At 39.8% G+C, this 27,370-nt stretch overlaps 1 protein-coding gene across 2 annotated transcripts in view; it reads right to left on the reverse strand.

Moving 5' to 3' along the window:
• Positions 1-8,417: 8,417 nt before the first annotated feature.
• Positions 8,418-27,370, reverse strand: part of sorcs3a (sortilin related VPS10 domain containing receptor 3a) — an 850,680-nt gene continuing 831,727 nt past the window's right edge. For both annotated transcript variants that reach the window (XM_061977170.2, XM_061977173.2), the window contains exons 25-27: positions 25,831-25,936; positions 16,095-16,255; positions 8,418-9,674 (exon numbers count right to left, since the gene is read on the reverse strand). In XM_061977170.2, coding sequence (XP_061833154.2) covers positions 9,616-9,674; positions 16,095-16,255; positions 25,831-25,936 — 326 coding nt within the window. In that variant the 3' untranslated portion in view covers positions 8,418-9,615. The remainder of the gene's footprint in view (positions 9,675-16,094; positions 16,256-25,830; positions 25,937-27,370) is intronic.

Raw genomic sequence — 27,370 nt, forward strand, 5'->3', positions numbered from 1 at the left:
CTGATGAGAGCGAGCTGGATAAAGGACCAGTGGACCCAGGGATCGGCGTGGGAACTGAGTTACCCCTATGCTCTTTGTCGCTCTCTCTGTGTTTTCCCTCCGTGCCTGACGTCCTTGCTTGTCCTCTCTCAGTGTCTTCTCGAGTCTAACCCTCGGGGATCTTCCATTGTTTTCCCCTGTGGATTCGGACCGCCTTCCTCGATCCTCGACACTCGCCTGGACACGGACTTTGTCACTTTCCCCTGCCCTGGATCATCTGCCTGCCCCACGGACTGCCTTGTCCCTTCTCCACATTTCAACATTTGGTAAGACTCTACAGCTAATTATTCATACACATAGTCTTCCAGCATACACCCCTTCTGGATATTAATTCACACTCCATTTCCGTAGTTATTATTGTTTGATGATTATATATATGGTAATATATATAATAAAATACATAGAGCTATACTCCCCCTGGTGTCTTTGCCGTCATCTCCACTCTGTAAACATAACAGTTGGAACACCCAACTGCGCCCAAGACCCAACCTCCGGGCTGATGATTTTAGGTTGTCCTGAAGAATTTGGAGGCTTTTTCATTGTCCCATTTACTCTCTGTAAAGCACCAGTTCCATTGGCAGCAAAACAGGCCCAGAGCATAATACCACCACCACCATGCTTGGCGGTAGGAATGGTGTTCCTGGGATTAAAGGCCTCACTTTTTCTCCTCCAAACATTTTGCTGGGTATTGTGGCCAAACAGCTAAATTTTTGTTTCATCTGACATCACATGGACAACGACAAGACATTCTGGAGGAAAGTTCTGTGGTTCTGAGTTGTAGAAACTATTGGAAACTCAAGACAGCCATGACATTATGTTCTTTACAAGTGTATGTACACTTTTGACCACAACTGCCCATTGAAATTAATTGAAATTAATGTATTCTGTTTCATAGCGCAGCCGTGCAACAGAGACCACTAGAACACCTGGAGCAGTTTCAGGCGAGCACATTAAGGCGAGCTGAAGGAGGAGGTTGGCGGCAAGGTTGTGGAAGCTGGACTGCAGCTAAAGATTTGGAAAACAAAGGTATTTCGATCTCTAAGGTGTCCAAACTTTGTCCATAGAGGGCCACGTTCAGTAAAAGCGAAGGATGCGGGGGCCACTTTGATACATTTTGTATGTTAAAGATGCCAAAAGCATACCAAACAAAGTTGGCTGAGCAAAACACCCACGTTAGTTTTGTGTTATAGGTGAGAAATGGTAAAAAAAAAATGGTAAAACAGGTGAGAATGTGCGTAGTCTAATAACTAGGGCTGTCAAAAAAATATTGCAATAATCACATACTGTATATATGCGGATTGATCATACCATTTATTTTGGTCCTTTACCTTCTATTTATTCTTGCAATATATATTTTTTTAATTAATCAAAATGTTCAAGTTAATTGAAAATTATGCAATCAAGTTCATACAACTACTGTAGTATTACTTCTGATTAATCGCGATTAATCCCTACTCAAAAGTGCAGTACCGTATACGGTATACGTTATTTTGAAAATACAAACCCCGTTTCCATATGAGTTGGGAAATTGTGTTAGATGTAAACAAATCATTTTCAACCCATATTCAGTTGAATATGCTACAAAGACAACATATTTGATGTTCAAACTGATAAACATTTTTTTTTTTTGCAAATCATTAACTTTAGAATTTGATGCCAGCAGCATGTGACAAAGAAGTTGGGAAAGGTGGCAATAAATACTGATAAAGTTGAGGAACGCTCATCAAACACTTATTTGGAACATGCCACAGGTGAACAGGCGAATTGGGAACAGGTGGGTGCCATTATTGGGTATAAAAGTAGATTCCATGAAATGCTCAGTCATTCACAAACAAGGATGGGGCGAGGGTCACCACTTTGTCAACAAATGCGTGAGCAAATTGTTGAACAGTTTAAGAAAAACCTTTCTCAACCAGCTATTGCAAGGAATTTAGGGATTTCACCATCTACGGTATGCAATATCATCAAAGGGTTCAGAGAATCTGGAGAAATCACTGCACGTAAGCAGCTAAGCCCGTGACCTTCGATCCCTCAGGCAGGAAAAAAAACATCCGGATTGTTATAGGCGCAAAGTTGAAAAGCCAGCATCTGTGATGGTATGGGGGTGTATTAGTGCCCAAGACATGGGTAACTTACACATCTGTGAAGGCATCATTAATGCTGAAAGGTACATGCAGGTTTTGGAGCAACATATGTTGCCATCCAAGCAACGCTACCATGGACGCCCCTGCTTATTTCAGCAAGACAATGCCAAGCCACGTGTTACATCAACGTGGCTTCATAGTAAAAGAGTGCGGGTACTAGACTGGCCTGCCTGTAGTCCAGACCTGTCTCCCATTGAAAATGTGTGGCGCAATATGAAGTCTAAAATACCGCAACGGAGACCCCCGGACTGTTGAACAACTTAAGCTGTACATCAAGCAAGAATGGGAAATAATTCCACCTGAGAAGCTTAAAAAATGTGTCTCCTCAGTTCCCAAATGTTTACTTAGTGTTGTTAAAAGGAAAGGCCATGTAACACAGTGGTGAACATGCCCTTTCCCAACTACATTGGCACGTGTTGCAGCCATGAAATTCTAAGTTAATTATTATTTGCAAAAAAAAAAAAAGTTTATGAGTTTGAACATCAAATATCTTGTCTTTGTAGTGCATTCAACTGAATATGGGTTGAAAATGATTTGCAAATCATTGTATTCCGTTTATATTTACATCTAACACAATTTCCCAACTCATATGGAAACAGGGTTTGTAGTTTGATTTAGCAAGCTGATTTATTCATCTAGCCTATTTCTATTCATTTGTCCATCAGTAAAATATTTTTAAAGACTACTCCGATTGTTTAGCTGACTATGTATATCCGTGTGTGGCATTGCATTAGTGTTTTACAGGAATACATGAAAAAACAGAGGCATGAGAAGCTTAACTAAATGATTTCATTTTACATTTTGAATGGGACTTTTTATTTTATTCAATCATTATTGATGTTTGATGAAGTTCTGCTCACAAAAATACGTTTGTTTTACAAATGTTTGCATGCATGTTTGCTTATTATGACCACACAATGTTTATATTTAGGTCTGTATGTGATGGTTAGTATAAATTATTCAAAATTTCCTGTTCATTTCCATTAATTCCCGTTAATTCCCCATTAATTCCCATGGATGGTGTCTAACTTTGAATTATCAAAAACTAGTCAATATTTCCAAACTTCCCGAGCTTAACTTCCTGTGGTAAATTTCCGGAAAGTTTCCGGAAATTTACCAGAAACTTTCCACCCCTTTGCAACCCTAATTACTAATAACATCTTAATAATAAGGAATCAATTACATTTTTACAATCTGCCGAGGGCCAATAAAAAACGAGCCGCGGGCTGAAATTGGCCCCTGGGTAACATTTTAGACACATGTGCTATAAGTTAATGCTAGCAAGTAAGACCGGATGTTTTTTGGGGGGGGATCCTGCGGCATTCAATGTGGCTCGGAAACGCGTAACTTAAATTATGATCGCAATTCAAATCAAATTGTATATTTTTTTGTAATGTTGCCATTCGTTCACAATCATTAAGAAAGACATGACGATGGATGTTATTTATTTTTTTGCATTGTAAATATTGAATAAATGCCATCAAAAGTTCACTTACAATGGAGCCTATGGGAGCTGCACAATTCCGCTTATAAAGCCCTTAAAAAAAAACATCCAATCACCTCCATTGAGGTTTTATATACATGATGTAAGTATATATGTAAAGTAGTAACAGGCACATTTATAATAACATTTATTATTTAAGTATTTTGGTAATTTTAAGCATACGCATCACAGCGTTTACTTTTTTTCTTCATCACTGAATATTACTCACCGCAGACTTCATGAGGGCCCACAAACATAATAAAACATTACTTACTGTATAAGGTCTGCTGTCATTAGGATGCCGACTGCTGGGATGTTTGTATTTTCCCATTGAGATGTAGACTAAGCGTCTTTTTGTGTCGTTATGGCCATTTGTGGGTCATAAATGGCTGTCAAAGTGTACCAACTTGTTGGAATACCTACTCAGACTTCTTCTGTCCAGGTGAAATGCATGATTTATGATCTAGAATAAACTTAAAGGGAGCAAGGAAGCGAGAAAGGAGCAGACCACTCGATGTAAACATAGGGACATACGGTAATCACGGCGCCGCTATAAATAGTTATTTGGCGTTACAGCTTATAATAACAATACCACTAAAACTTGGTTAATATTTAAGTCACGGAATGACCCAGAAACCAGTGAAGTTGGCCCGTTGTGTAAATCGTAAATAAAAACAGAATACAATGATTTGCAAATCCTTTTCAACCTATTTTCAATTGAATAGACCGCAAAGACAAGATATTTAACGTTCGAACTGGAAAACGTTATTTTTTGCAAATATTAGCTCATTTGGAATTTGATGCCTGCAACATGCTTCAAAAAAGCTGGCACAGGTGGCAAAAAAGACTGAGAAAGTTGAGGAATGCTCATCAAACACTTGTTTGGAACATCCCACAGGTGAACAGGCTAATTGGGAACAGGTGGGTGCCCTGATTGGGTATAAAAGCAGCTTCCATGAAAGGATCAGTCATTCACAAACAAGGATGGGGCGATGGGGCATTTGTTCACAAAGTAAACAAATGCATGAAGAAATTGTCGAACAGTTTAAGAACAACATTTCTCAACCAGCTATTGCAAGGAATTTAGGGATTTAACCATCCGTAACATCATCAACAGGTTAAGAGAATCTGGAGAAGTCACTGCCCGTGATCTTTGATCCCTCAGGCGGTACTGCATCAAAAATCGACATCAGTGTGTAAAGGATATCACCGCATGGGCTCAAGAACACTTCATAAAACCACTGTCAGTAACTACAGTTGGTCGCTACATCTGTAAGTGCAAGTTAAAACTCTACTATGCAAACCGAAAGCCATTTATCAACAACACCCGGAAACGCCGCCGGCTTTGCTGGGCCCGAGCTCATCTAAGATGGACTGATGCAAAGTGGAAAAGTGTTCTGTGGTCTGACAAGTCCACATTTCAAAATGTTTTGGAAACTTTGGACATCGTGTCCTCCGGACCAAAGAGGAAAATAACCATCTGGACTGTTATAGGTGCAAAGTTCAACAGCCAGCATCTGTGATGGTATGGGGGTGTATTAGTGCCCAAGACATGGGTAACTTACACATCTGTGAAGGCACCGTTAATGCTGAAAGACACATACAGGTTTCTAACCAACATATGTTGCCATCCAACCAACATTTTTTTCATGGACGCCCCTGCTTATTTCAGCAAGACAATGCCAAGCCACATTCTGCATGTGTTACAACAACGTGGCTTCGTAGTAAAAGAGTGCGGGTACTAGACTGGCCTGCCTGTAGTCCAGACATGTCTCCCTTTGAAAATGTGTGGCGCATTATGAAGCCTATAATACGACAACGGAGACCCCCGGACTGTTGAACAACTTAAGCTGTACATCAAGCAAGAATGGGAAATAATTCCACTTGAAAAGCTTCAAAAATTGGTCTCCTCAGTTCCCAAACGTTTACTGGGTGTTGTTAAAAGGAAAGGCCATGTAACACAGTGGTAAAAAAAATCCCATGAAATTCTAAGTTAATGATTATTTGCAAAATAAACCCCGAAGTTTCTCACTTTAAACATTAAATATATTGTCTTTGCAGTCTATTTAATGGAGTTTAAGTTGAAAATGATTTGCAAATCATTGTATTCCGTTTTTATTTACGGTTTACACAACTTGCCAACTTCACTGGTTTTGGAATTTTTGTAAATGAGTCCTGTTGGCGCTTTTTGATTGGTTATTTATTTTATTTTATGGGCGAAATAGTGGAGTTCCCAATGGGTCAGCTGTCAACGTTTTCCCGTTCGAACGTTAAATATCTTGACTTTGCAGTCTATTCAAAAGAATATAGGTTGAAAAGGATTTGCAAATCATTGTATTCTGTTTTTATTTACTATTTACACAACGTGCCAACTCCACTGGTTTTTGGGTTTTGTACATTTCGTGACTTGAATATTAACCAAGTATTAGTGATATTGTCATTATAAGCTCTACCGCAGAAGAACTATTTATAGCGGCGCCGTGATTACCGTGTGTCCCTATGTTTACATCGAGTGGTCTGCTCCTTTCTCGCTTCCTTGCTCCCTGTACATGTATTCTAGATCAGTGTTTTTCAACCTTTTTTGAGCCAAGGCACATTTTTTGTGTTGAGAAAATGCGGAGGCACACCACCAGCAGAAATCATTAAAAAACAAAACTCAGTTGACAGTAAAAAGTTGTCGTCCAAATTGTTGAATATGACTTTCAACCATAACCAACTATGTATCAATATAGCTCTTGTCTCAAAGTAGGTGTAACATCACGCCCTGACTTATTTAGACTTTTTTGCTGTTTTCCTGTGCTTAGTGTTTTAGTTCTTGTCTTGCGCTCCTATTTTGGTGGCTTTTTCTCTATTTTTTGGTATTTTCCTGTAGCAGTTTCATGTCTTCCTTTGAGCGATATTTCCCGCATCTACTTTGTTTTAGCAATCAAGAACATTTCTGTTGTTTTTATTCTTCTTTGTGGGGACATTGTTGATTGTCATGTCATGTTTGGATGTACTTTGTGGACTAAGCAGTAAGTCTTTGCTGTTATCCAGCATTCTGTTTTTGTTTACTTTGTAGCCAGTTCAGTTTTAGTTTTGTTCCGCATAGCCTTCCCTAAGCTTCAATGCCTTTTCTTAGCGGCACTCGCCTTTTGTATATTTTTGGTTTAAGCATTGGACACATTTTTTACCTGCACACTGCCTCCTGCTGTTTCCGACATCTACAAAGCAATTAGCTACCGGATGCCACCTACTGATATGGAAGAGTATTACACGGTTACTCTGCCGAGCTCAAGACAGCACAGACACTCAACAACAACACATCATTTGCAGACTATAATTACAAGTTTGCAAAAAATATTTTTTACCCAATTAGGTGAAACTAGATAATCTCCCACGGCACACCAGACTGTATCTCACGGGTTGAAAAACACTGTTCTAGATCATAAATCAACCTGGATAGAAGAAGTCTGAGTAGGTATTCCAACAAGTTGGTACACTTTGACAGCCATTTAGGACCCAAAAATGGCCATAACGACACAAAAAGACGCTTGGTCTACATCTCAATGGGAAAATATGAACATCCCAGCAGTTGGCATCCTAATGACAGCAGACCTTATACAGTAAGTGATGTTTTATCATGTTTGTTGGCCTTCATTTAATATTTAGAATGCATTAAAAAACAACAACAAAAATCCATCTCTCATAATGATTGTGGACTATAGTGCATTTAGGTACCAATCTACGTTACTTTAAATAGCTCAAAAGGTTATGGCCACATTTTGATCAAACTTTCAGAAAATGTGTTAGATATGGGTAAGGAGCAAATGATTACATTCTGGTCTGGATCATTCAGGACTTTAGGTTGTTCGAGCTTTGTACCAGACTATATTTTTCCCTAGTCCAGGGGTCGGCAACCTTTACCAGTCAAAGAGCCATTTTGACCAGTTTCACAAATTATAGAAAACAATGGGAGCCGCACAATTTTTTTGAAATTTTAAATGAAATAACACTGCATACAATTTTTTTTTTTTGCTTTGTGCTATGTATAAACCAGGGATCTCAGACACGCTGCCGACACCTTTATGTAGAATCTGAAAGCTGGTGCGGCGCGCGGGTTTCAAATGAATGGCTCAGCGTCATGCGTGCCGTGATGGTACAGCAAATAGCACCCACTACACATTGTATGGGGCTTCCGCTTGCTCACATAGGTGACAGCAAGGCATACTTGGTCAACAACCACACAGGTCACACTGACAGTGGCGGTATAAAAAAAAAAAAAAACTTGAACACTCTTACTAATAATGCACCACACTGTGAACCCACACCAAACAAGAATGACAAACAAATTTCGGGAGAACATCTGCACCGTAACACAATATAAACACAACAGGACAAATACCCAGAAACCCATGCAGCCCTAACTCTTCCGGGATACATTATACACCCCCGTTACCAAACCCCGCCCGCCTCAACCGACGCACAGAGAGGGGGGGTTGATGTGTGAGGGAACAGGGTTGGGGTGGGGGCGGGGTTTGGTGGTAGCAGGGGTGTATAATGTAGTCCGGAAGAGTCAGGGCTGCATGGGATTCTGGGTGTTTGTTCTGTTGTGTTTATGTTGTGTTAAGTTTGTCATTCTTGTTTGGTTTTGGTTCAAAGTGTGGCGCATTATTAGTAAGAGTGTTAAAGTTGTTTTATATGATCACCGTCAGTGTAACCTGTGTGGCTGTTGACCAAGTATGCCTTGCTGTCACGTAAGTGTGCAAGCAGAAAATGTATATTGTATAACAAGTGTTGGGCTGGCACGCTGTTAATACAGATTGTAGAGGGCGCTAAGTGTTATACCATCATGGCACGCTCTTATTATAGCCGTAAGGGTGAAAATCGGTGAATATTAATCCGGGGAGTTTTCTGCGAGAGGCACTGGTGTCAGCAAGTAAGCTGCTGAGCCGCATCAGAGTGATCAAAGAGCCGCATGCGGCTCCGGAGCCGCGGGTTGCCGACCCCTGACCTAGTCAAACAAATATTGCATTGTGTGAGTAGAATGTCGCGCAACACAAGAATGAAATACGGTGTGCTGCTCTTCAGAATATAATGTTTCAATCTGAGTTCTTCTCTCGTAATGGTGATATTTAACTTGCAAGTAGAACTGGGTTGTCCTTCAAAGGTAAAAGAAAACAAATAACTATTTTGGTGCAGTTTGGCCATCTTCTTTGGTACAAAGCACCATTTCTGAAGACTTGAGTCTTGACACAGTCTAATGTATAATGAAAAGTTAATATGGTACATTGTGTTCCTTTACATTTATTTCCAGAAAACATTGAGGTTTTGTAAAATGTGCTAACAAATTATCAATGATAGAAACAGTTCTAAGATATGCATGTCAACCCACTGCGGATGAAGAGTCTTGAAATAGATCAGTGGGGGCTTCTGGACGGACTATGAAAATAACTATTTACAGTAGTTCCGTATTTACAAAACATAAATCGAATGCTCGGTTGGAACATGCACCAGTCAATGATCCATTTTACAGCTAAGCGGATGTTGCTTCTTTTTTTTTTTTTTTTTTAAACACACAATGAGAACCAGACCGTTGATCTTTCTTTGCTATGTTACTCAAGAGTAGGAGCTTTTACAAAGCTACAATATATACAGGACACGTGATAGCGCTGCACTCTATATGTTAGCGATATTCCTCGTTTTAAAAAAACAGAAATTATTTTTAAAGCAAACTGTCTGCCAACCTGATAACTGTTACATAGCTGATACACCCACAAAACACTAGATTCTGTCTGTATTTATAATAATCTCATGGAATACGTTGGGTTTGCTGCATGGATGTTTGTGTCACACAACATCCATGCACGGCTGTAAAAATGGGGACCCCTTAGAAAAACTATTAACAGGAGTTGTGTTGAGAATTACACAACTGAAAGAGAAACCCCCCCCCCCGGACATGAGGATGCTTCACACACTCGTACAGTTCGGTATCTCCCTTGTGCTCTCGTAGGTGTTTGTGGCTCCCCCTGAGAAGATACAGCAGAAACACAAAAGACAATGAGTTAGTCCACTGTAATCTTCTAATAATTAAACCCTGAAACTAACATACAGTCGTGGTCACTTGTAAAGAACATAAAGTCATGGCTGTCTTGAGTTTCCAATAATTGCTACAACTCTTATGTTTTTGTGATAGAGTGATTGGAGCACATACTTCTTGGTCAGAGAAAAAACATTCATGAAGTTTGGTTCTTTTATGAATTTATTATGGGTCTACTGAAAATGTGAGCAAATGTGCTGGGTCAAAAGTATACATACAGCAATGTTAATAATTGGTTACATGTCCCTTGGCAAGTTTCACTGCAATAAGGCACTTTTGGTAGCCATCCACAAGCTTCTGGTTGAATTTTTGACCACTCCTCTTGACCAAATCGGTGCAGTTAAGCTAAATTTGTTGGGTGTTGTGGCCAAACAGCTTAATTTTTGTTTCATCTGACATCACATGGACAAAGATAAGACCTTCTGGGGGAAAGTTCTGTGGTCAGATGAAACAAAAATTGAGCTGTTTGGCCACAATACCCAGCAATATGTTTGGAGGACAAAAGGTAAAGCCTTTAAACCCAAGGAACACCATACCTACCGTTAAGCATGGTGGTGGTAGTATTATGCTCTGGGCTTGTTTTGCTGCCAATGGAACTGGTGCTTTACAGAGAGTAAATGGGACAATGAAAAAGGCGGATTATTATTAACATTGCTATATGTATACTTTTGACCCAGCAGATTTGCTCACATTTTCAGTAGACCCATAATAAATTCATAAAAGAACCAAACTTCATGATTATTTTTTTGTGACCAAAAAGTATGTGCTCCAATCACTCTATCACAAAAAAATAAGAGTTGTTGGAAACTCAAGACAGCCATGAAATGTCAGTTTACAAGTGTATGTAAACTTTTGACCATGATTGTAAATACATGTTTTTAAAAACTGTCCACATGACTTGGTCTGCAAGATAGTAGTTCATTCTGATCAACCCAAGACAAGTTCTGACTACAAAGTACTACTGGAACATGACTGCAGTATATGTAAATGACATCAGAGGAAGAATTATTGCATACCCACTTTAAATGGAAACTATTCTGAAAAAACAACCTTTTATACCAATTTCTTTTTATCTTGGGTATTTATATATCTGCATAAATCATCAATTTTAACCGAAGAGTTTTGTGCGAATCCGCCATTGTAGTTCAACGTAGTATATACTGTAAATTCCTTATTTTTCTCTTATCCTCTTGTTGTGTGGCAGACTGGCTCATACATTTTGTCATTTCTAAAACGGAGTAGTGTGTATATATATATATATATATATATATATATATATATATATATATATATATATATATATATATATATCCGGAGATCATGGAGAGAATGCCAAGAGTGTGCAAAACAGTAATCAGAGCAAAGAGTGGCTATTTTGAAGAAACTATAATATAAAACATGTTTTCAGTTATTTTACCTTTTTTTTTTTTGTTAATTACATAACTCCACATGTGTTCATTCATAGTTTTGATGCCTTCAGTGACAATCTACAATGTAAATAGTCATGAAAATAAAGAAAACACATTGAATGAGGAGAAGGTGTGTCCAAACTTTTGGCCTGTACTACATATATATATATATATGACGGAGCAGAAACGTGTGAACTCGTTGGGAGTTTCCTCCTCTCCCAGCTCGCTAGCCTCAACCTGAACCTTGGTATTTACCGTGATGATGGACTGGCAGTGTGTCGCGCCTCGCCAAGGAGCAGCGGGAATACCAAGAAGCGCATATGCCAAATTTTCAAAGAGAACGGCCTACGGATCACGATTGAAGCCAACAAGCAAACCGTCAACTTCCTCGACGTCACTTTCAACCTGAGAAATAACAGCTACCAACCATTCACGAAATCCAACACAACACTCCAATACGTGCACCATGACAGCAACCACCCACCCACCACCACGAAAAGAATACCTACCGGAATTAATAAAAGGCTATCGATGCTGTCATCTAGCAAAGCTGAATTTGACCAAGCAACCCCCCCGTACCAAAAAGCCCTTGATGAAAGCGGATACAATTTCACCCTCACCTATGAACCCACGCCAGGAAACCAACCAAAAAAGAACAGAAAACGAAACAACATCATCTGGTACAACCCCCCATACAGCAAAAACGTCTCAACTAACATTGGCCACAAATTCCTCAATCTGATTGACAAACACTTCCCCAAAGGCAACACCCTAAGAAAAGTATTCAACAAGAACAACATTAAATTGAGCTACAGCTGTATGAACAATATACGACAAATTATCTCAAACCACAACAAAACAATTGCAAATGAGCCGTCGGCCCCCGGACAGAGCGACCCCAAAACCAACAAAGGCTGCAACTGCCGCAAGAAACCTGATTGCCCTCTCAACGGGGGGTGCTTACAAACATCAGTTGTTTACCAATCTAAGGTAACACGCAAGGACATTAACACATCCGACACATATGTAGGATTAACCGAGGGAGAGTTTAAAACCAGATGGAACAATCACAGGGCTTCTTTCAGGAACCAAAACCTGCGGAATACCACAGAACTCAGCAAACACATTTGGGACCTCAAAGACAATAATGTTGAATATTCAATAACATGGCAAATTCTTGCATCCAGCACACCTTACAATAGTGGTAATAAAAGATGCAACCTATGCTTGAAAGAGAAACTGTTTATTATATACCGTCCAGACCTGTCATCCCTCAACAAGCGCAGCGAAATTGTATCAGCATGCCGCCACAGACGGAAACACCTCCTAGGTAACACATGAGCCAATCACAACGCCCCTACGCCAGCCTGTACCCACCCACTCTGTGCCCTATATAAACCATGGTATGTGAATGCTTCCATTAAAATCTCCTGATGATTGAGGGAACCCCTCATGAAACAGGCCTGTAGAGATGAAGTAGTCTTGTGATTTTTTTTCCCACACATACATATATTGCGCTCTACTACGGTATCGAGCACTATTTTTTGGATAACCTTATTAAGACATATATATAAATAAATATATATATATATATATATATATATATATATATATATATATATATATATATATATATATATATATATATATATATACAGGTAAAAGCCAGTAAATTAGAATATTTTGAAAAACTTGATTTATTTCAGTAATTGCATTCAAAAGGTGTAACTTGTACATTATATTTATTCATTGCACACAGACTGATGCATTCAAATGTTTATTTCATCTAATTTTGATGATTTGAAGTGGCAACAAATGAAAATCCAAAATTCCGTGTGTCACAAAATTAGAATATTACTTAAGGCTAATACAAAAAAGGGATTTTTAGAAATGTTGGCCAACTGAAAAGTATGAAAATGAAAAATATGAGCATGTACAATACTCAATACTTGGTTGGAGCTCCTTTTGCCTCAATTACTGCGTTAATGCGGCGTGGCATGGAGTCGATGAGTTTCTGGCACTGCTCAGGTGTTATGAGAGCCCAGGTTGCTCTGATTGTGGCCTTCAACTCTTCTGCGTTTTTGGGTCTGGCATTCTGCATCTTCCTTTTCACAATACCCCACAGATTTTCTATGGGGCTAAGGTCAGGGGAGTTGGCGGGCCAATTTAGAACAGAAATACCATGGTCCGTAAACCAGGCACGGGTAGATTTTGCGCTGTGTGCAGGCGCCAAGTCCTGTTGGAACTTGAAATCTCCATCTCCATAGAGCAGGTCAGCAGCAGGAAGCATGAAGTGCTCTAAAACTTGCTGGTAGACGGCTGCGTTGACCCTGGATCTCAGGAAACAGAGTGGACCGACACCAGCTGGACTGCTGCTGAGTGGTCCAAAGTCATGTTTTCTGACGAAAACAAATTTTGCATTTACTTTGGAAATCGAGGTCCCAGAGTCTGGAGGAAGACAGGAGAGGCACAGGATCCACGTTGCCTGAAGTCTAGTGTAAAGTTTCCACCATCAGTGATGGTTTGGGGTGCCATGTCATCTGCTGGTGTCGGTCCACTCCGTTTCCTGAGATCCAGGGTCAACGCAGCCGTCTACCAGCAAGTTTTAGAGCACTTCATGCTTCCTGCTGCTGACCTGCTCTATGGAGATGGAGATTTCAAGTTCCAACAGGACTTGGCGCCTGCACACAGCGCAAAATCTACCCGTGCCTGGTTTACGGACCATGGTATTTCTGTTCTAAATTGGCCCGCCAACTCCCCTGACCTTAGCTCCATAGAAAATCTGTGGGGTATTGTGAAAAGGAAGATGCAGAATGCCAGACCCAAAAACGCAGAAGAGTTGAAGGCCACTATCAGAGCAACCTGGGCTCTCATAACACCTGAGCAGTGCCAGAAACTCATCGACTCCATGCCACGCCGCATTAACGCAGCAATTGAGGCAAAAGGAGCTCCAACCAAGTATTGAGTATTGTACATGCTCATATTTTTCATTTTCATACTTTTCAGTTGGCCAACATTTCTAAAAATCCCTTTTTTGTATTAGCCTTAAGTAATATTCTAATTTTGTGACACACGGAATTTTGGATTTTCATTTGTTGCCACTTCAAATCATCAAAATTAAATGAAATAAACATTTGAATGCATCAGTCTGTGTGCAATGAATAAATATAATGTACAAGTTACACCTTTTGAATGCAATTACTGACATAAATCAAGTTTTTCAAAATATTCTAATTTACTGGCTTTTACCTGTGTGTGTGTGTATATATATATATATATACATACAAACCCCGCTTCCATATGAGTTGGGAAATTGTGTTAGATGTAAATATAAACGGAATACAATGATTTGCAAATAATTTTCAACCCATATTCAGTTGAATATGCTACAAAGACAACATATTTGATGTTCAAACTGATACAATTTTTTTTTTTTTGCAGATAAACATTAATTTTAGAATTTGATGCCAGCAACATGTGACAAACAAGTTGGGAAAGATGGCAATAAATACTGATAATGTTGAGGAATGCTCATCAAACACTTATTTGGAACATCACACAGGTGTGCAGGCTAATTGGGAACAGGTGGGTGCCATGATTGGGTTTAAAAACAGCTTCCCAAGAAATGCTCAGTCTTTCACAAGAAAACATGGGGCTAGGTACACCCCTTTGTCCACAACTGCGTGAGTAAATAGTCAAACAGTTTAAGAACAACGTTTCTCAAAGTGCAATTGCAAGAAATTTAGGGATTTCAACATCTACGGTCCATAATAGCATCAAAAGGTTCAGAGAATCTGGAGAAATCACTCCACGTAAGCGGCATGGCCGGAAACCAACATTAAATGACCGTGACCTTCGATCCCTCAGACGGCACTGTATCAAAAACCGACATCAATCTCTAAAGGATATCACCACATGGGCTCAGGAACACTTCAGAAAACCACTGTCACTAAATACAGTTGGTCGCTACATCTGTAAGTGCAAGTTAAAGCTCTACTATGCAAAGCGAAAGCCATTTATCAACAACATCCAGAAACACCGCCGGCTTCTCTGGCCCCGAGATCATCTCAGATGGACTCATGCAAAGTGGAAAAGTGTTCTGTGGTCTGACGAGTCCACATTTCAAATTGTTTTTGGAAATATTCGACATTGTGTCATCCGGACCAAAAAGGGAAGCGAACCATCCAGACTGTTATCGACGCAAAGTTCAAAAGCCAGCATCTGTGATGGTATGGGGGTGCATTAGTGCCCAAGGCATGGGTAACTTACACATCTGTGAAGACAACATTAATGCTGAAAGGTACATAAAGGTTTTGGAACAACATATGCTGCCATCTAAGCGCCGTCTTTTTCATGGACGCCCCTGCTTATTTCAGCAAGACAATGCCAAGCCACATTCAGCACGTGTTACAACAGCGTGGCTTCGTAAAAAAAGAGTGCGGGTACTTTCCTGGTCCGCCTGCAGTCCAGACCTGTCTCCCATCGAAAATGTGTGGCGCATTATGAAGCGTAAAATACGACTGTTGAACGACTGAAGCTCTACATAAAACAAGAATGGGAAAGAATTCTACTTTCAAAGCTTCAACAATTAGTTTCCTCAGTTCCCAATCGTTTATTGAGTGTTGTTAAACGAAAAGGTGATGTAACACAGTGGTGAACATGCCCTTTCCCAACTACTTTGGCACGTGTTGCAGCCATGAAATTCTAAGTTAATTATTATTTGCAAAAAAAAAATAAAGTTTATGAGTTTGAACATCAAATATGTTGTCTTTGTGGTGCATTCAACTGAATATGGGTTGAAAAGGATTTGCAAATCATTGTATTCCGTTTATATTTACATCTAACACAATTTCCCAACTCATATGGAAACGGGGTTTGTATATATATTTGTGTGTGTGTGTATGTATATCTGTATATGTGTGTATGTGGTATTGACTTACTTTTGACTCTTGCATCCAGCTCTTTGTCCATAAGTTCTTTAGATGAGGAGAATTCACTCAGTGTTATTTTTGCTGCATTGTCACCTTGGCCCACAGAGCTAATCATCTCCTGTTCCTTCTCTTGGTTCACCTCTGCGTAGATGTTAATCCAAGGTATTTTTCTGGGAAATTTTAAAAAGAAACAAAGTTTGTAGAGCAATTGTTCGAGTCACATTCTCACATGACGAGCATCAAAAGGTAAACATATCATATCAAATTGTGCACATCAGGTCGGCATATGTGTCAAGTATCAGGTTAGTTAGGAGTTAAGTCAGTTACAACCAAAATTGTAAACAAAAGATTGATAACGACGGTAGGAAATGATTGTTGTCAACATAAACGGAAAATAGAAATCCAAAGCCATGAGGTGCACAGTTTATAGAAAAGAGGAACAAAGAAGAGGGGGAAACGTGCCATGAATAAAAGGAATGGCTTTATTTTATTTATAAATAAATATGGAATTAAGGCTCTAAAGTAAAATAAAATTGATTTAATTGTACTTTTTGAAGGATTTCCAGATTGCAGAAAAATACCTTTCTATTTTTCGTGTTGTATTACATTAATTTATGCCAATGAAACACACACACGGTGTTATTTTATTTGGAACATGCATACAATTACAATATAATGCTTCACATATTTTCAGTTTCTCATTCCAGCATGTCCAAAAAGGAGTAAAAAGAAGCAGAGCTTATTTAATCGTACCCCCTTTTTGTTTTAGAGCAACTTCTAACACATTTGTTTGTACTCAACCTGTAACACAACAGTGAATAAACTAATTATTAAGTAAAGAAATAAATGAACAAATAAGTAAATGAAAACATTTTGAATACATAAATAAACATTGGGTACATTTCGCATAAATAAATAGTTAAGTAAGTTCTGAGTCACACAATGAGATGAATAGGATTATCTCATTTTTCAATAAAGTTTAAAATGTTAATCATTACTCTTCTTCTTTGTACAAACCCCGTTTCCATATGAGTTGGGAAATTGTGTTAGATGTAAATATAAACGGAATACAATGATTTGCAAATCCTTTTCAACCCATATTCAATTGAATGCACTACAAAGACAAGATATTTGATGTTCAAACTCATAAACTTTATTTTTTTTCTGCAAATAATAATTAACTTAGAATTTCATGGCTGCAACATGTGCCAAAGTAGTTGGGAAAGGGCATGTTCACCACTGTGTTACTTGGCCTTTCCTCAGTAAACGTTTGGGAACTGAGGAGACACATTTTTTAAGCTTCTCAGGTGGAATTCTTTCCCATTCTTGCTTGATGTACAGCTTAAGTTGTTCAACAGTCCGGGGGTCTCCGTTGTGCTATTTCAGGCTTCATAATGCACCACACATTTTCAATGGGAGACAGGTCTGGACTACAGGCAGGCCAGTCTAGTACCCGCACTCTTTTACTATGAAGCCACGTTGATGTAACACGTGGTTTGGCATTGTCTTGCTGAAATAAGCAGGGGCGTCCATGGTAACGTTGCTTGGATAGCAACATATGTTGCTCCAAAACCTGTATGTACCTTTCAGCATTAATGGCACCTTCACATATGTGTAATATACCCATGTCTTTGGCACTAATACACCCCCATACCATCACACATGCTGGCTTTTCAACTTTGCGCCTATAACAATCTGGATAGTTCTTTTCCTCTTTGGTCCCACACGACGTCCAAAGTTCCCAAAAACAATTTGAAATGTGGACTCGTCAGACCACAGAACACTTTTTCACTTTGTATCAGTCCATCTTAGATGAGCTCAGGCCCAGCGAAGCCGACGGCGTTTCTGGGTGTTGTTGATAAACAGTTTTTGCCTTGCATAGGACAGTTTTAACTTGCACTTACAGATGTAGCGACCAACTGTAGTTACTGACAGTGGGTTTCTGAAGTGTTACTGAGCCCATGTGGTGATATCCTTTACACACCGATGTCGCTTGTTGATGCAGTACAGCCTGAGGGATCGAAGGTCACGGGCTTAGCTGCTTACGTGCAGTGATTTCTCCAGATTCTATGAACTCTTTGATGATATTACGGACCGTAGGTGGTGAAATCCCTAAATTTCTTGCAATGGCTGGTTGACAAAGGTTTTTCTTAAACTGTTCAACAATTTGCTAACGCATTTGTTGACAAAGTGGTGACCCTCGCCCCAGCCTTGTTTGTGAATGACTGAGCTTTTCATGGAATCTACTTTTATACCCAATCATGGCACCCACCTGTTCCCAATTTGCCTGTTCACCTGTGGGATGTTCCAAATAAGTGTTTGATGAGCATTCCTCAACTTTATCAGTATTTATTGCCACCTTTCCCAACTTCTTTGTCACGTGTTGCTGGCATCAAATTCTAAAGTTAATGATTATTTGTAAAAAAAAAAAAAAAATGTTTATCAGTTTGAACATCAAATATGTTGTCTTTGTAGCATATTCAACTGAATATGGGTTGAAAATGATTTGCAAATCATTGTATTCCGTTTATATTTACATCTAACACAATTTCCCAACTCATATGGAAACGGGGTTTGTACTTTGTAAACACTTTTCTCTTTGCATAGTCTTCAAAGAATATTTTTTGTCAACCGTAGTTTTTGTTACATATTGTGAAAAGACTACTTATAGTATTATTATTAAAATATTTAGTAAAAACATTATCCATCAGCATTGTCTTGTGATTCTGCCTGGCCTTTTGATTTTAGGATATAAACTCATGCTATACATTTTATCTATGAAGTCATCAATGGTATTTTGCTTATTAGAGTTTAAAGAGGTCAATGTTGAAGTCACCACAAAATATTTTTACTTTCTGACTGAGTTCAGTAAAAGTTGCCTTCATCCAGTCCTCAAGCATTTCAATATTTGACTTAGATGTTCTAAACATACATCTTATCATCATTTTTTTATTTTTTTTTGACATGTGTCAATGGTTATACATCCTAAAATGTATTATAAATAACAAATTACCACTTTGAAGTTCAGGTTCTTCATTACGCACACAGCCACTGCTCCTCTGTTTTATTAGTTATGTTGATGTTATTAATTTGATATATTTCCAACATAGATCCATGTTTCTGAGATAGTGATTAGTTGCTAAGTTGAATTGTTCCAAAAATGCTTCATGTAGTATGCAAGCAAGCTTCTGTTGTTGAAATGAATAACTGACAATTTGTTGTCGGATTTAATGTTTCCATTATTGTGGGAGAAAACATTTGTATCTGGAACTACAAACCCCGTTTCCATATGAGTTGGGAAATTGTGTTAGATGTAAATATAAACGGAATACAATGATTTGCAAATCATTTTCAACCCATATTCAGTTGAATACGCTACAAAGACAACATATTTGATGTTCAAACTGATAAACATTTGTTTTTTTTGCAAATAATCATTAAGTTTAGAATTTGATGCCAGCAACACGTGACAAAGAAGTGTTGCTGGCTAATTGGGAACAGGTGGGTGCCATGATTGGGTATAAAAACAGCTTCCCAAAAAATGCTCAGTCTTTCACAAGAAAAGATGGGGCGAGGTACACCCCTTTGTCCACAACTGCGTGAGCAATTAGTCAAACAGTTTAAGAACAACGTTTCTCAAAGTGCAATTGCAAGAAATTTAGAGATTTCAACATCTACGGTCCATAATATCATCAAAAGGTTCAGAGAATCTGGAGAATTCACTCCACGTAAGCGGCATGGCCGGAAACCAACATTGAATGACCGTGACCTTCGATCCGTCAGACGGCACTGTATCAAAAACCGACATCAATCTCTAAAGGATATCACCACATGGGCTCAGGAACACTTCAGAAAACCACTGTCACTAAATACAGTTGGTCGCTACATCTGTAAGTGCAAGTTAAAGCTCTACTATGCAAAGTGAAAGCCATTTTTTAACAACATCCAGAAACGCCGCCGGCTTCTCTGGGCCCGAGATCATCTAAGATGGACTCATGCAAAGTGGAAAAGTGTTCTGTGGTCTGACGAGTCCACATTTTAAATTGTTTTTGGAAATATATAATACCATATATACATATATATGGTATGGGGGTGCATTAGTGCCCAAGACATGGGTAACTTACACATCTGTGAAGGCGCCATTAATGCTGAAAGGTACATACAGGTTTTGGAACAACATATGCTGCCATCTAAATGCCGTCTTTTTCATGGACGCCCCTGCTTATTTCAGCAAAACAATGCCAAGCCACATTCAGCACATGTTACAACAGCGTGGCTTCGTAAAAAAAGAGTGCGGGTACTTTCCTGGTCCGCCTGCAGTCCAGACCTGTCTCCCATCGAAAATGTGTGGCGCATTATGAAGCGTAAACTACGACAGCGGAGACCCCGGACTGTTGAACGACTGAAGAATCGGAAATAATTCCACTTTCAAAGCTTCAACAATTAGTTTCCTCAGTTCCCAATCGTTTATTGAGTGTTGTTAAAAGAAAAGGTGATGTAACACAGTGGTGAACATGCCCTTTCCCAACTGCTTTGGCATGTATTGCAGCCATGAAATTCTAAGTTGATTATAATTTGCAAAAAAAAAAATTACGTTTATGCGTTTGAACATCAAATATCTTGTCTTTGTAGTGCATTCAACTGAATATGGGTTGAAAAGGATTTGCAAATCATTGTATTCCGTTTATATTTACATCTAACACAATTTCCCAACTCATATGGAAACAGGGTTTGTATATCGCTCTCCAATTCCGGGTGTTTATGATCTCTGTTTCAGAAGGTTTTCGGTTCCATATTTTCCTGTTCAGCAATCTTTTGTTTTGCTTCATGAATGTCCATGAGTGTAGATGAATGTGCTCCTGAATCCAGGTCTTATTTTTAAATGGTCCCATGGAACATAGCAATGGTGATGTTGAATGTACAGAAGATGTTTGTTTTCCGTCAAACTCCATTATTATTGCCGTAGTCGTCGAAGTGCTGTAAACTTTAGTTTTCATAGTGTCATGTAAATAGTGTATATACCCCCCGCCCCCCCATTCTTTGTATATATGGAAACAATGGAAACAAGCCTTTTGGCTATTTGTGCCATCCATTTGCCTTTTTAAAGCATTACATGGATTCAGTTCTTTAAGATGTCAATAAACTTGCTTCTGGACCTGCATTCAGCTTAATGTAGATTTTGCATTTGGTGCTACAAGTTCCTTGAATTTTCCCCTGATTCCTCATGTTGTGTCCCTTATTGGAAATGTCAGCATTGCGCTTACCGTATTTTCCGCACTATTAGCCGCACCTAAAAACCACAAATTTACTCAAAAGCTGACAGTGCGGCTTATAACCCGGTGCGCTTTATATATGGATTAATATTAAGATTCATTTTCATAAAGTTTCGGTCTCGCAACTACGGTAAACAGCCGCCATCTTTTTTCCCCGTAGAAGAGGAAGTGCTTCTTCTTCTACGCAAGCAACCGCCAAGATAAGCACCCGCCCCCATAGAAGAGGAAGCGCTTCTTCTTCTACTGTAAGCAACCACCCGCCCCCATAGAAGAAGAAGAAGCGCGCGGATATTACGTTTCATTTCCTTTGTGTGTTTACATCTGTAAAGACCACAAAATGGCTCCTACTAAGCGACAGTTTTCCGGTTCATGAAAAGACGCAATCTCTCCATCCGCACACGGACTACTATTTCACAGCAACTGCCTAAAGACTTTCAAGAAAAGCTGGCTACTTTCCGTGCATATTGTAAAAACAAGATAGCTGAAAAAAAGATCCGGCCAGAGAACATTATCAACATGGACGAGGTTCCACTGACTTTTGATATTCCTGTGAACCGCACTGTGGATACAACGGGAGCACGTACGGTGAATATTCGCACCACAGGGAATGAGAAGTCATCCTTCACTGTGGTTCTAGCTTGCCATGCTAATGGCCAGAAACTTCCACCCATGGTGATATTCAAAAGGAAGACCTTGCCAAAAGAGACCTTTCCAGCCGGCGTCATCATAAAAGCTAACTCGAAGGGATGGATGGATGAAGAAAAGATGAGCGAGTGGTTAAGGTAAGTTTACGCGAAGAGGCCGGGTGGCTTTTTTCACGCAGCTCCGTCCATGTTGATACACGACTCCATGCGCGCCCACATCACGCTGGTTTTTAATATATTATTAAAGTTTGACTGACCTATCTGACTGTTTTTTTGACATTCCTTTAGCGCAGTTAGATGCGGTTTATAACACGGGGCGGCTTATAGGTGGACAAAGTTTTGAAATATGCCGTTCATTGAAGGCGCGGCTTATAACCCAGGGCGGCTTATGGTGCGGAAAATACGGTACTCAGTGGCCTAGTGGTTAGAGGGCCCGCCCTGAGATCGGCTGTGAGTTCAAACCCCGGCCGAGTCATACCAAAGACTATAAAAATGGGACCCATTACCTCCCTGCTTGGCACTCCGAATCAAGGGTTGGAATTGGGGGTTAAATCACCAAAAATGATTCCCGGGCGTGGCACCGCTGCTGCCCACTGCTCCCCTCACCTCCCAGGGGGTGAACAAGGGGATGGGTCAAATGCAGAGGACAGATTTCACCACACCTAGTGTGGGTGTGACAATCATTGGTACTTTAACTTAACTCATTTATGTACATATTTGTACATTTCATCTTCTTTCCCTGTTTCAACACTGCAATTTTGGATTTTCTGTCGACAAGCATCACAATAATGACTGGCGTAGTGGTGTTCTTCCATTCAGTGGGACGCACACGTCAATGGTGTTGATACCAACATCTACAACCTCAGATTGCAGAAAGTTGACCACTTGTTGCTGCGTTAAAGCAGCATCCATTTAATTTAATCTGGTTCTCTCCTCTGTTTTCAACTGATCTGGCATAGGATCTAGGAGTAATGTGCAGCCTTTTGTATCCTGGGCATGACGTTAAAGTGCATCCGGCAGTGGAGGCTCCTCTATGGGGTCTTGGGGTACTAGGAGGTTAACCCCTTTACTACTGTTACCCCAGGTGGCCCTTGGCAAAGGCCTAGTACCTGACTGCCCCGTAGCCAGGGATACGGTGAAGACCTCAACGGCGGAGCAGGCGGAAGACGGTAGATTTAAGAACTACCACAACGGCTGCGATGGCGGAAGAAGGCTGCAGCAGAAAAGGGTCCCCAGTCGTCTTGGACTCAATGCCACCGGACCCTGACCCGATTCTGTCAAGGATCGTGTGGTGACTGTCTGTGCACCAGTCTCCCAATGTAAAACAAAGTCACGCACAGGCATCCTCCATAAAGCGATACACCCCTACCAGGAGGATCGTCATACTCGTTCGAGTAACCGCCGATGAATGAATGCAGCCCTGCAAGGATGATATCATCCTGTCTACTGTACTAAGCCTTCTCCTTTATGATATTCTCCAGATCAGTGTTCTCTTGTAGCTTGGCATTCACTGTTCAACGCTGCATTCTCTTCTTGTAGGACCTTCACTGTCCTCTCTGAGAATCATAGTTTAATATTCGAACCCCTATATATCCTCATGAAAATCCTTTCTCTCTCTTATCCAGTGCTTGTAGACTTTCTGTATTTGATTATGGACCTTTAATATCTAATTGTTGACTTTCTATATTTAACGTAGACCATACTTGCCAACCCTCCCGGATTTTCCGGGAGACTCCCGAAATTCAGCGCCTCTCCCGAAAACCTCCCGGGACACATTTTCTCCCGAAAATCTCCCGAAATTCAGGCGGAGCTGGAGGCCACGCCCCCTCCAGCTCCATGCGGACCTGAGTGACGTGTTGACAGCCTGTTCTCACGTCCGCTTTCCCACCATATAAACAGCTAATGATCGAGGGCGAGTTCTTGGTTTCTTATGTGGGTTTATTGTTAGGCAGTTTCATTAACGTCCTCCCAGCGCGGTAACAACACACAACAACAGCATCAAGTTTTCGTCCCCCATAAAGCAGTTCGTCTGCCGTAAACAGCAATGTTGTGACACTTTTAAACAGGACAATACTGCCATCTACTGTACATGCATATGTGACCCACCCATAATGTGTCACATTTTTGTGTTGATTTATTTATTTTATTTTGTGGTTTGAATTCGTTTTTGGAGCTGTCATTACAGATTTATCAGAATTCACATTGGTCAGTAGGAGGCAGTAGGGCGTTTCTTCCCAATTGAATGCTATCACCTGCAGACCAGAAGTGTCTTGTCATTCTGATGAGCGCGACCAGTCTGTGAACAATTGAAACGTCCTGTGTGCTTTTTCCTCCTGTATAACAGGTTCGTTTTGGTGAATCAACTCACTGAATAATATCCATGTGATCTTTATAAGTTTAAGTACACATTCTGATGGTGGAGCCTAACTCTAAAGTGTGTGTGAGTTATAGTTTGTATTTGTGAATGAATCCAGTGCACAGCTGCAGTAATCAATACAAAAAGGCGACGTGAGTGCGCAATGTTTATATAGGAACTTCTGATCCTAATTCAGACTCCCAAATTAGAGCTCCCGTTTTCTTATTGATTTTATAATGTATATTTGTATAATGTGTGTGTTCTGAAATAGTGACAGAGAATAGAACAAGGATGGACAATTCAACCCTTAACTCAACAATGAGTAGATGAGTGTTATGTGTGTGTATATGTGTAAATAAATGAACACTGAAATTCAAGTATTTCTTTTATTTATTTATATATATATATATATATATATATATATATATAGCTAGAATTCACTGAAAGTCAAGTATTTCTTATATATATATATCTTAACCACGCCCCCAACCACGCCCCCCGCCTCACCCCCCCCCCCCACCTCCCGAAATCGGAGGTCTCAAGGTTGGCAAGTATGACGTAGACCTCAGATATCTAATTAAAGGTTGTGTATTGTTGGCACCAACAACACCAACTTTCCTGAAAATGTATCTGTAAGCTCGGACGTTTCGGACTGAGTTTTGTTCTGTCGTGTGCGTTTTATAGTTGCTCAGCAGCTGTTGGCGTTGTTAGCTTTGACAGACAGCCTCACTTCTAACTTGTTTATTTCAGTAAATGTTGTACCTTGCGCCGGTCATAGCTTTAGGTTGCTAGGCAATTGCGTTGAGCTAGCTTTGTAGCTACAGTAGTTAGCACCTTCACTTCGCAGATTTCAGATTCCAACCGAATATGTTAGCTAGCTGTCCTGTAGCTTTAATGAAAATCAGGAAAAGCTTCAATTTTACTGGTAACGAGAGCAGAGCTTTTTTGTTTTGGATCATCTCCCGGTGACAGGAAGTTTAGGTTTGAGTAAAAGGAAGTTTGGTCGGTTTGTACTTGAAAGATTTTTGCACTGCAAAAAAAATTACTTTCCATTTAATTTGTGTTATATTTTGATCTGAGTTTATTTGATCAAAATAGTGTATATATGCCCAGGGCATCAGACAAGCCCGAACCACTACTGCATATCATTCTAGTCTTGTCAGGCAAATCAGGGGTTTTCACAGCACATTTGATGGAAAACCTCATCAAGAACTGTGGTTAAGCCTTAAACCAACCCAATTATGACATATATGATTCCAAGTCATGTGGTATTACAGTCTGCTTATCAGAGACCCACCAAACTGACGACTTGGGACATCTTTGAGGACATTGGAAAGAGACCCATGATTGGACTTTGAAAACCCCTGGTCTTGATTGTGTTTACATGGTATGAATAATAGATGAAAACATTGTCTATGTTACAATGTAATTGTGTCTGTGGAACAGGTGAAAGTAATCAGAGAGGTCAGTACCTTTTGAATTTGTAGATGAGGAACACTGCTAGGCCCAGGAACACCACCGATAAGAGCATCAGCATAGCGGAACTACTATGTCGCGGGTTCGCGTCCACCAATGGAGCTATGGGAACAGAGTATTTCAAACATGTATTACTTTTTTTTCCAGTGTTTCTACAACCCTTGACTTGGACATTTATACGCACAGTGAAATAATATTATGAAATATTAACACTCTTGCCGTGTCTCAATTCGGCAGCTGGACCCAGCCCATTCAGTCGACAAAGCGTGGGTCCTAGCGAGAGTCCAATATGAATATGGAGTTGGGACAATCTAGCTTTCAGGAAACTTACTGTTAGAATAATTGATTCTAAGTTATGACAAAAACTTTGTGTTTCAATGAGTTCCCAGCGAGAAGCAAAAACATGTCTTTGAACCTACCAAGAAGGCTTGTACTGTGTAGGGGGAGAAGCAACATGAAGGGGTTTCTGTTTCTTTCATGTATTGTAATCAACAGAAATATATTGTTTTTAACCCAAGGACTACAAAACGGAGAGAAGGCAGGATCTGCCCAAGTTCCAGACACAGCTTTTTTTAAACTCTTTTACGAATCTCCTCTTGAACTCTTTTACGAACCTCTTCTTTGAACTGTTTTACGACCTTTTCTGTGAACTGTTTACGACCTTTTCTGTGAGCTGTTTACGACCCTCGTCCCTTAGAAACAGCTGTTGCCATGTGGTCAGAGAAAGTCCAAATAAAGGAGGATGCGTACAATCTTTTGCCAGAGCGTGCTGGGACACTGTACAAGGTTACAGTGTCCATGCGTCTCTCCTTGAATTGAGCCAAATTTTAATTCTGTCTTTTGTTTGATTCTTTGCTTCTTGTCTTGTTTAATAGATGTCATCAGTGTTTGAACCTGACACTTACTGGTTGTATCTCTTGTCCCCGTCCTTATATTTACGTCAGGTATCTGCTGCTCAGTCGCAGGTTGAATAACGGTCAACTTAAGAGAATAATGTCAAGTGGTCCTTCACCTTTTTTAGAGGAAGTGGCTAAGAGTTGCCGGCACCAAAGCCTCAAGGGAGATGGTTGTCACGAACATGTGTCACGTGTTGACAATAATTTTAAATCTGTTATTTCTAATTTTTAATTGATGGTGGATTTTTTTTTTATGCTTGTGAATGGTTGTGTGGGACATGTAAAAACCTGCAGATAATCCAGATGAGGTCCCGTAAAGACTCCTCACGGTCTATTCATACTGCAACACCACACCATCCTATTTAGCAGTTACCGTATTTTTCTGAGTATAAGTCGCACCGGAGTATAAGTCGCACCTGCCGAAAATGCATAATAAAGAAGGAAAAAAACACATATAAGGCGCACTGTAACCTGACCAAACTATGAAAAAAACTGTGACTTATAGTCCGAAAAATACGGTACTTTAATAATATTCAATAATATAATTATAACAATAACAATAATTAATGTGATTTACAATTGATGTAGTTTTCTAATCGTGTCAAATTGGTTGCAGTATAGCCAGTAATAGTAAATATTG

The sequence above is a fragment of the Nerophis lumbriciformis genome, linkage group LG16 (assembly GCF_033978685.3).
Source record: "Nerophis lumbriciformis linkage group LG16, RoL_Nlum_v2.1, whole genome shotgun sequence".
In the NCBI taxonomy this organism is placed as follows: domain Eukaryota; kingdom Metazoa; phylum Chordata; class Actinopteri; order Syngnathiformes; family Syngnathidae; genus Nerophis; species Nerophis lumbriciformis.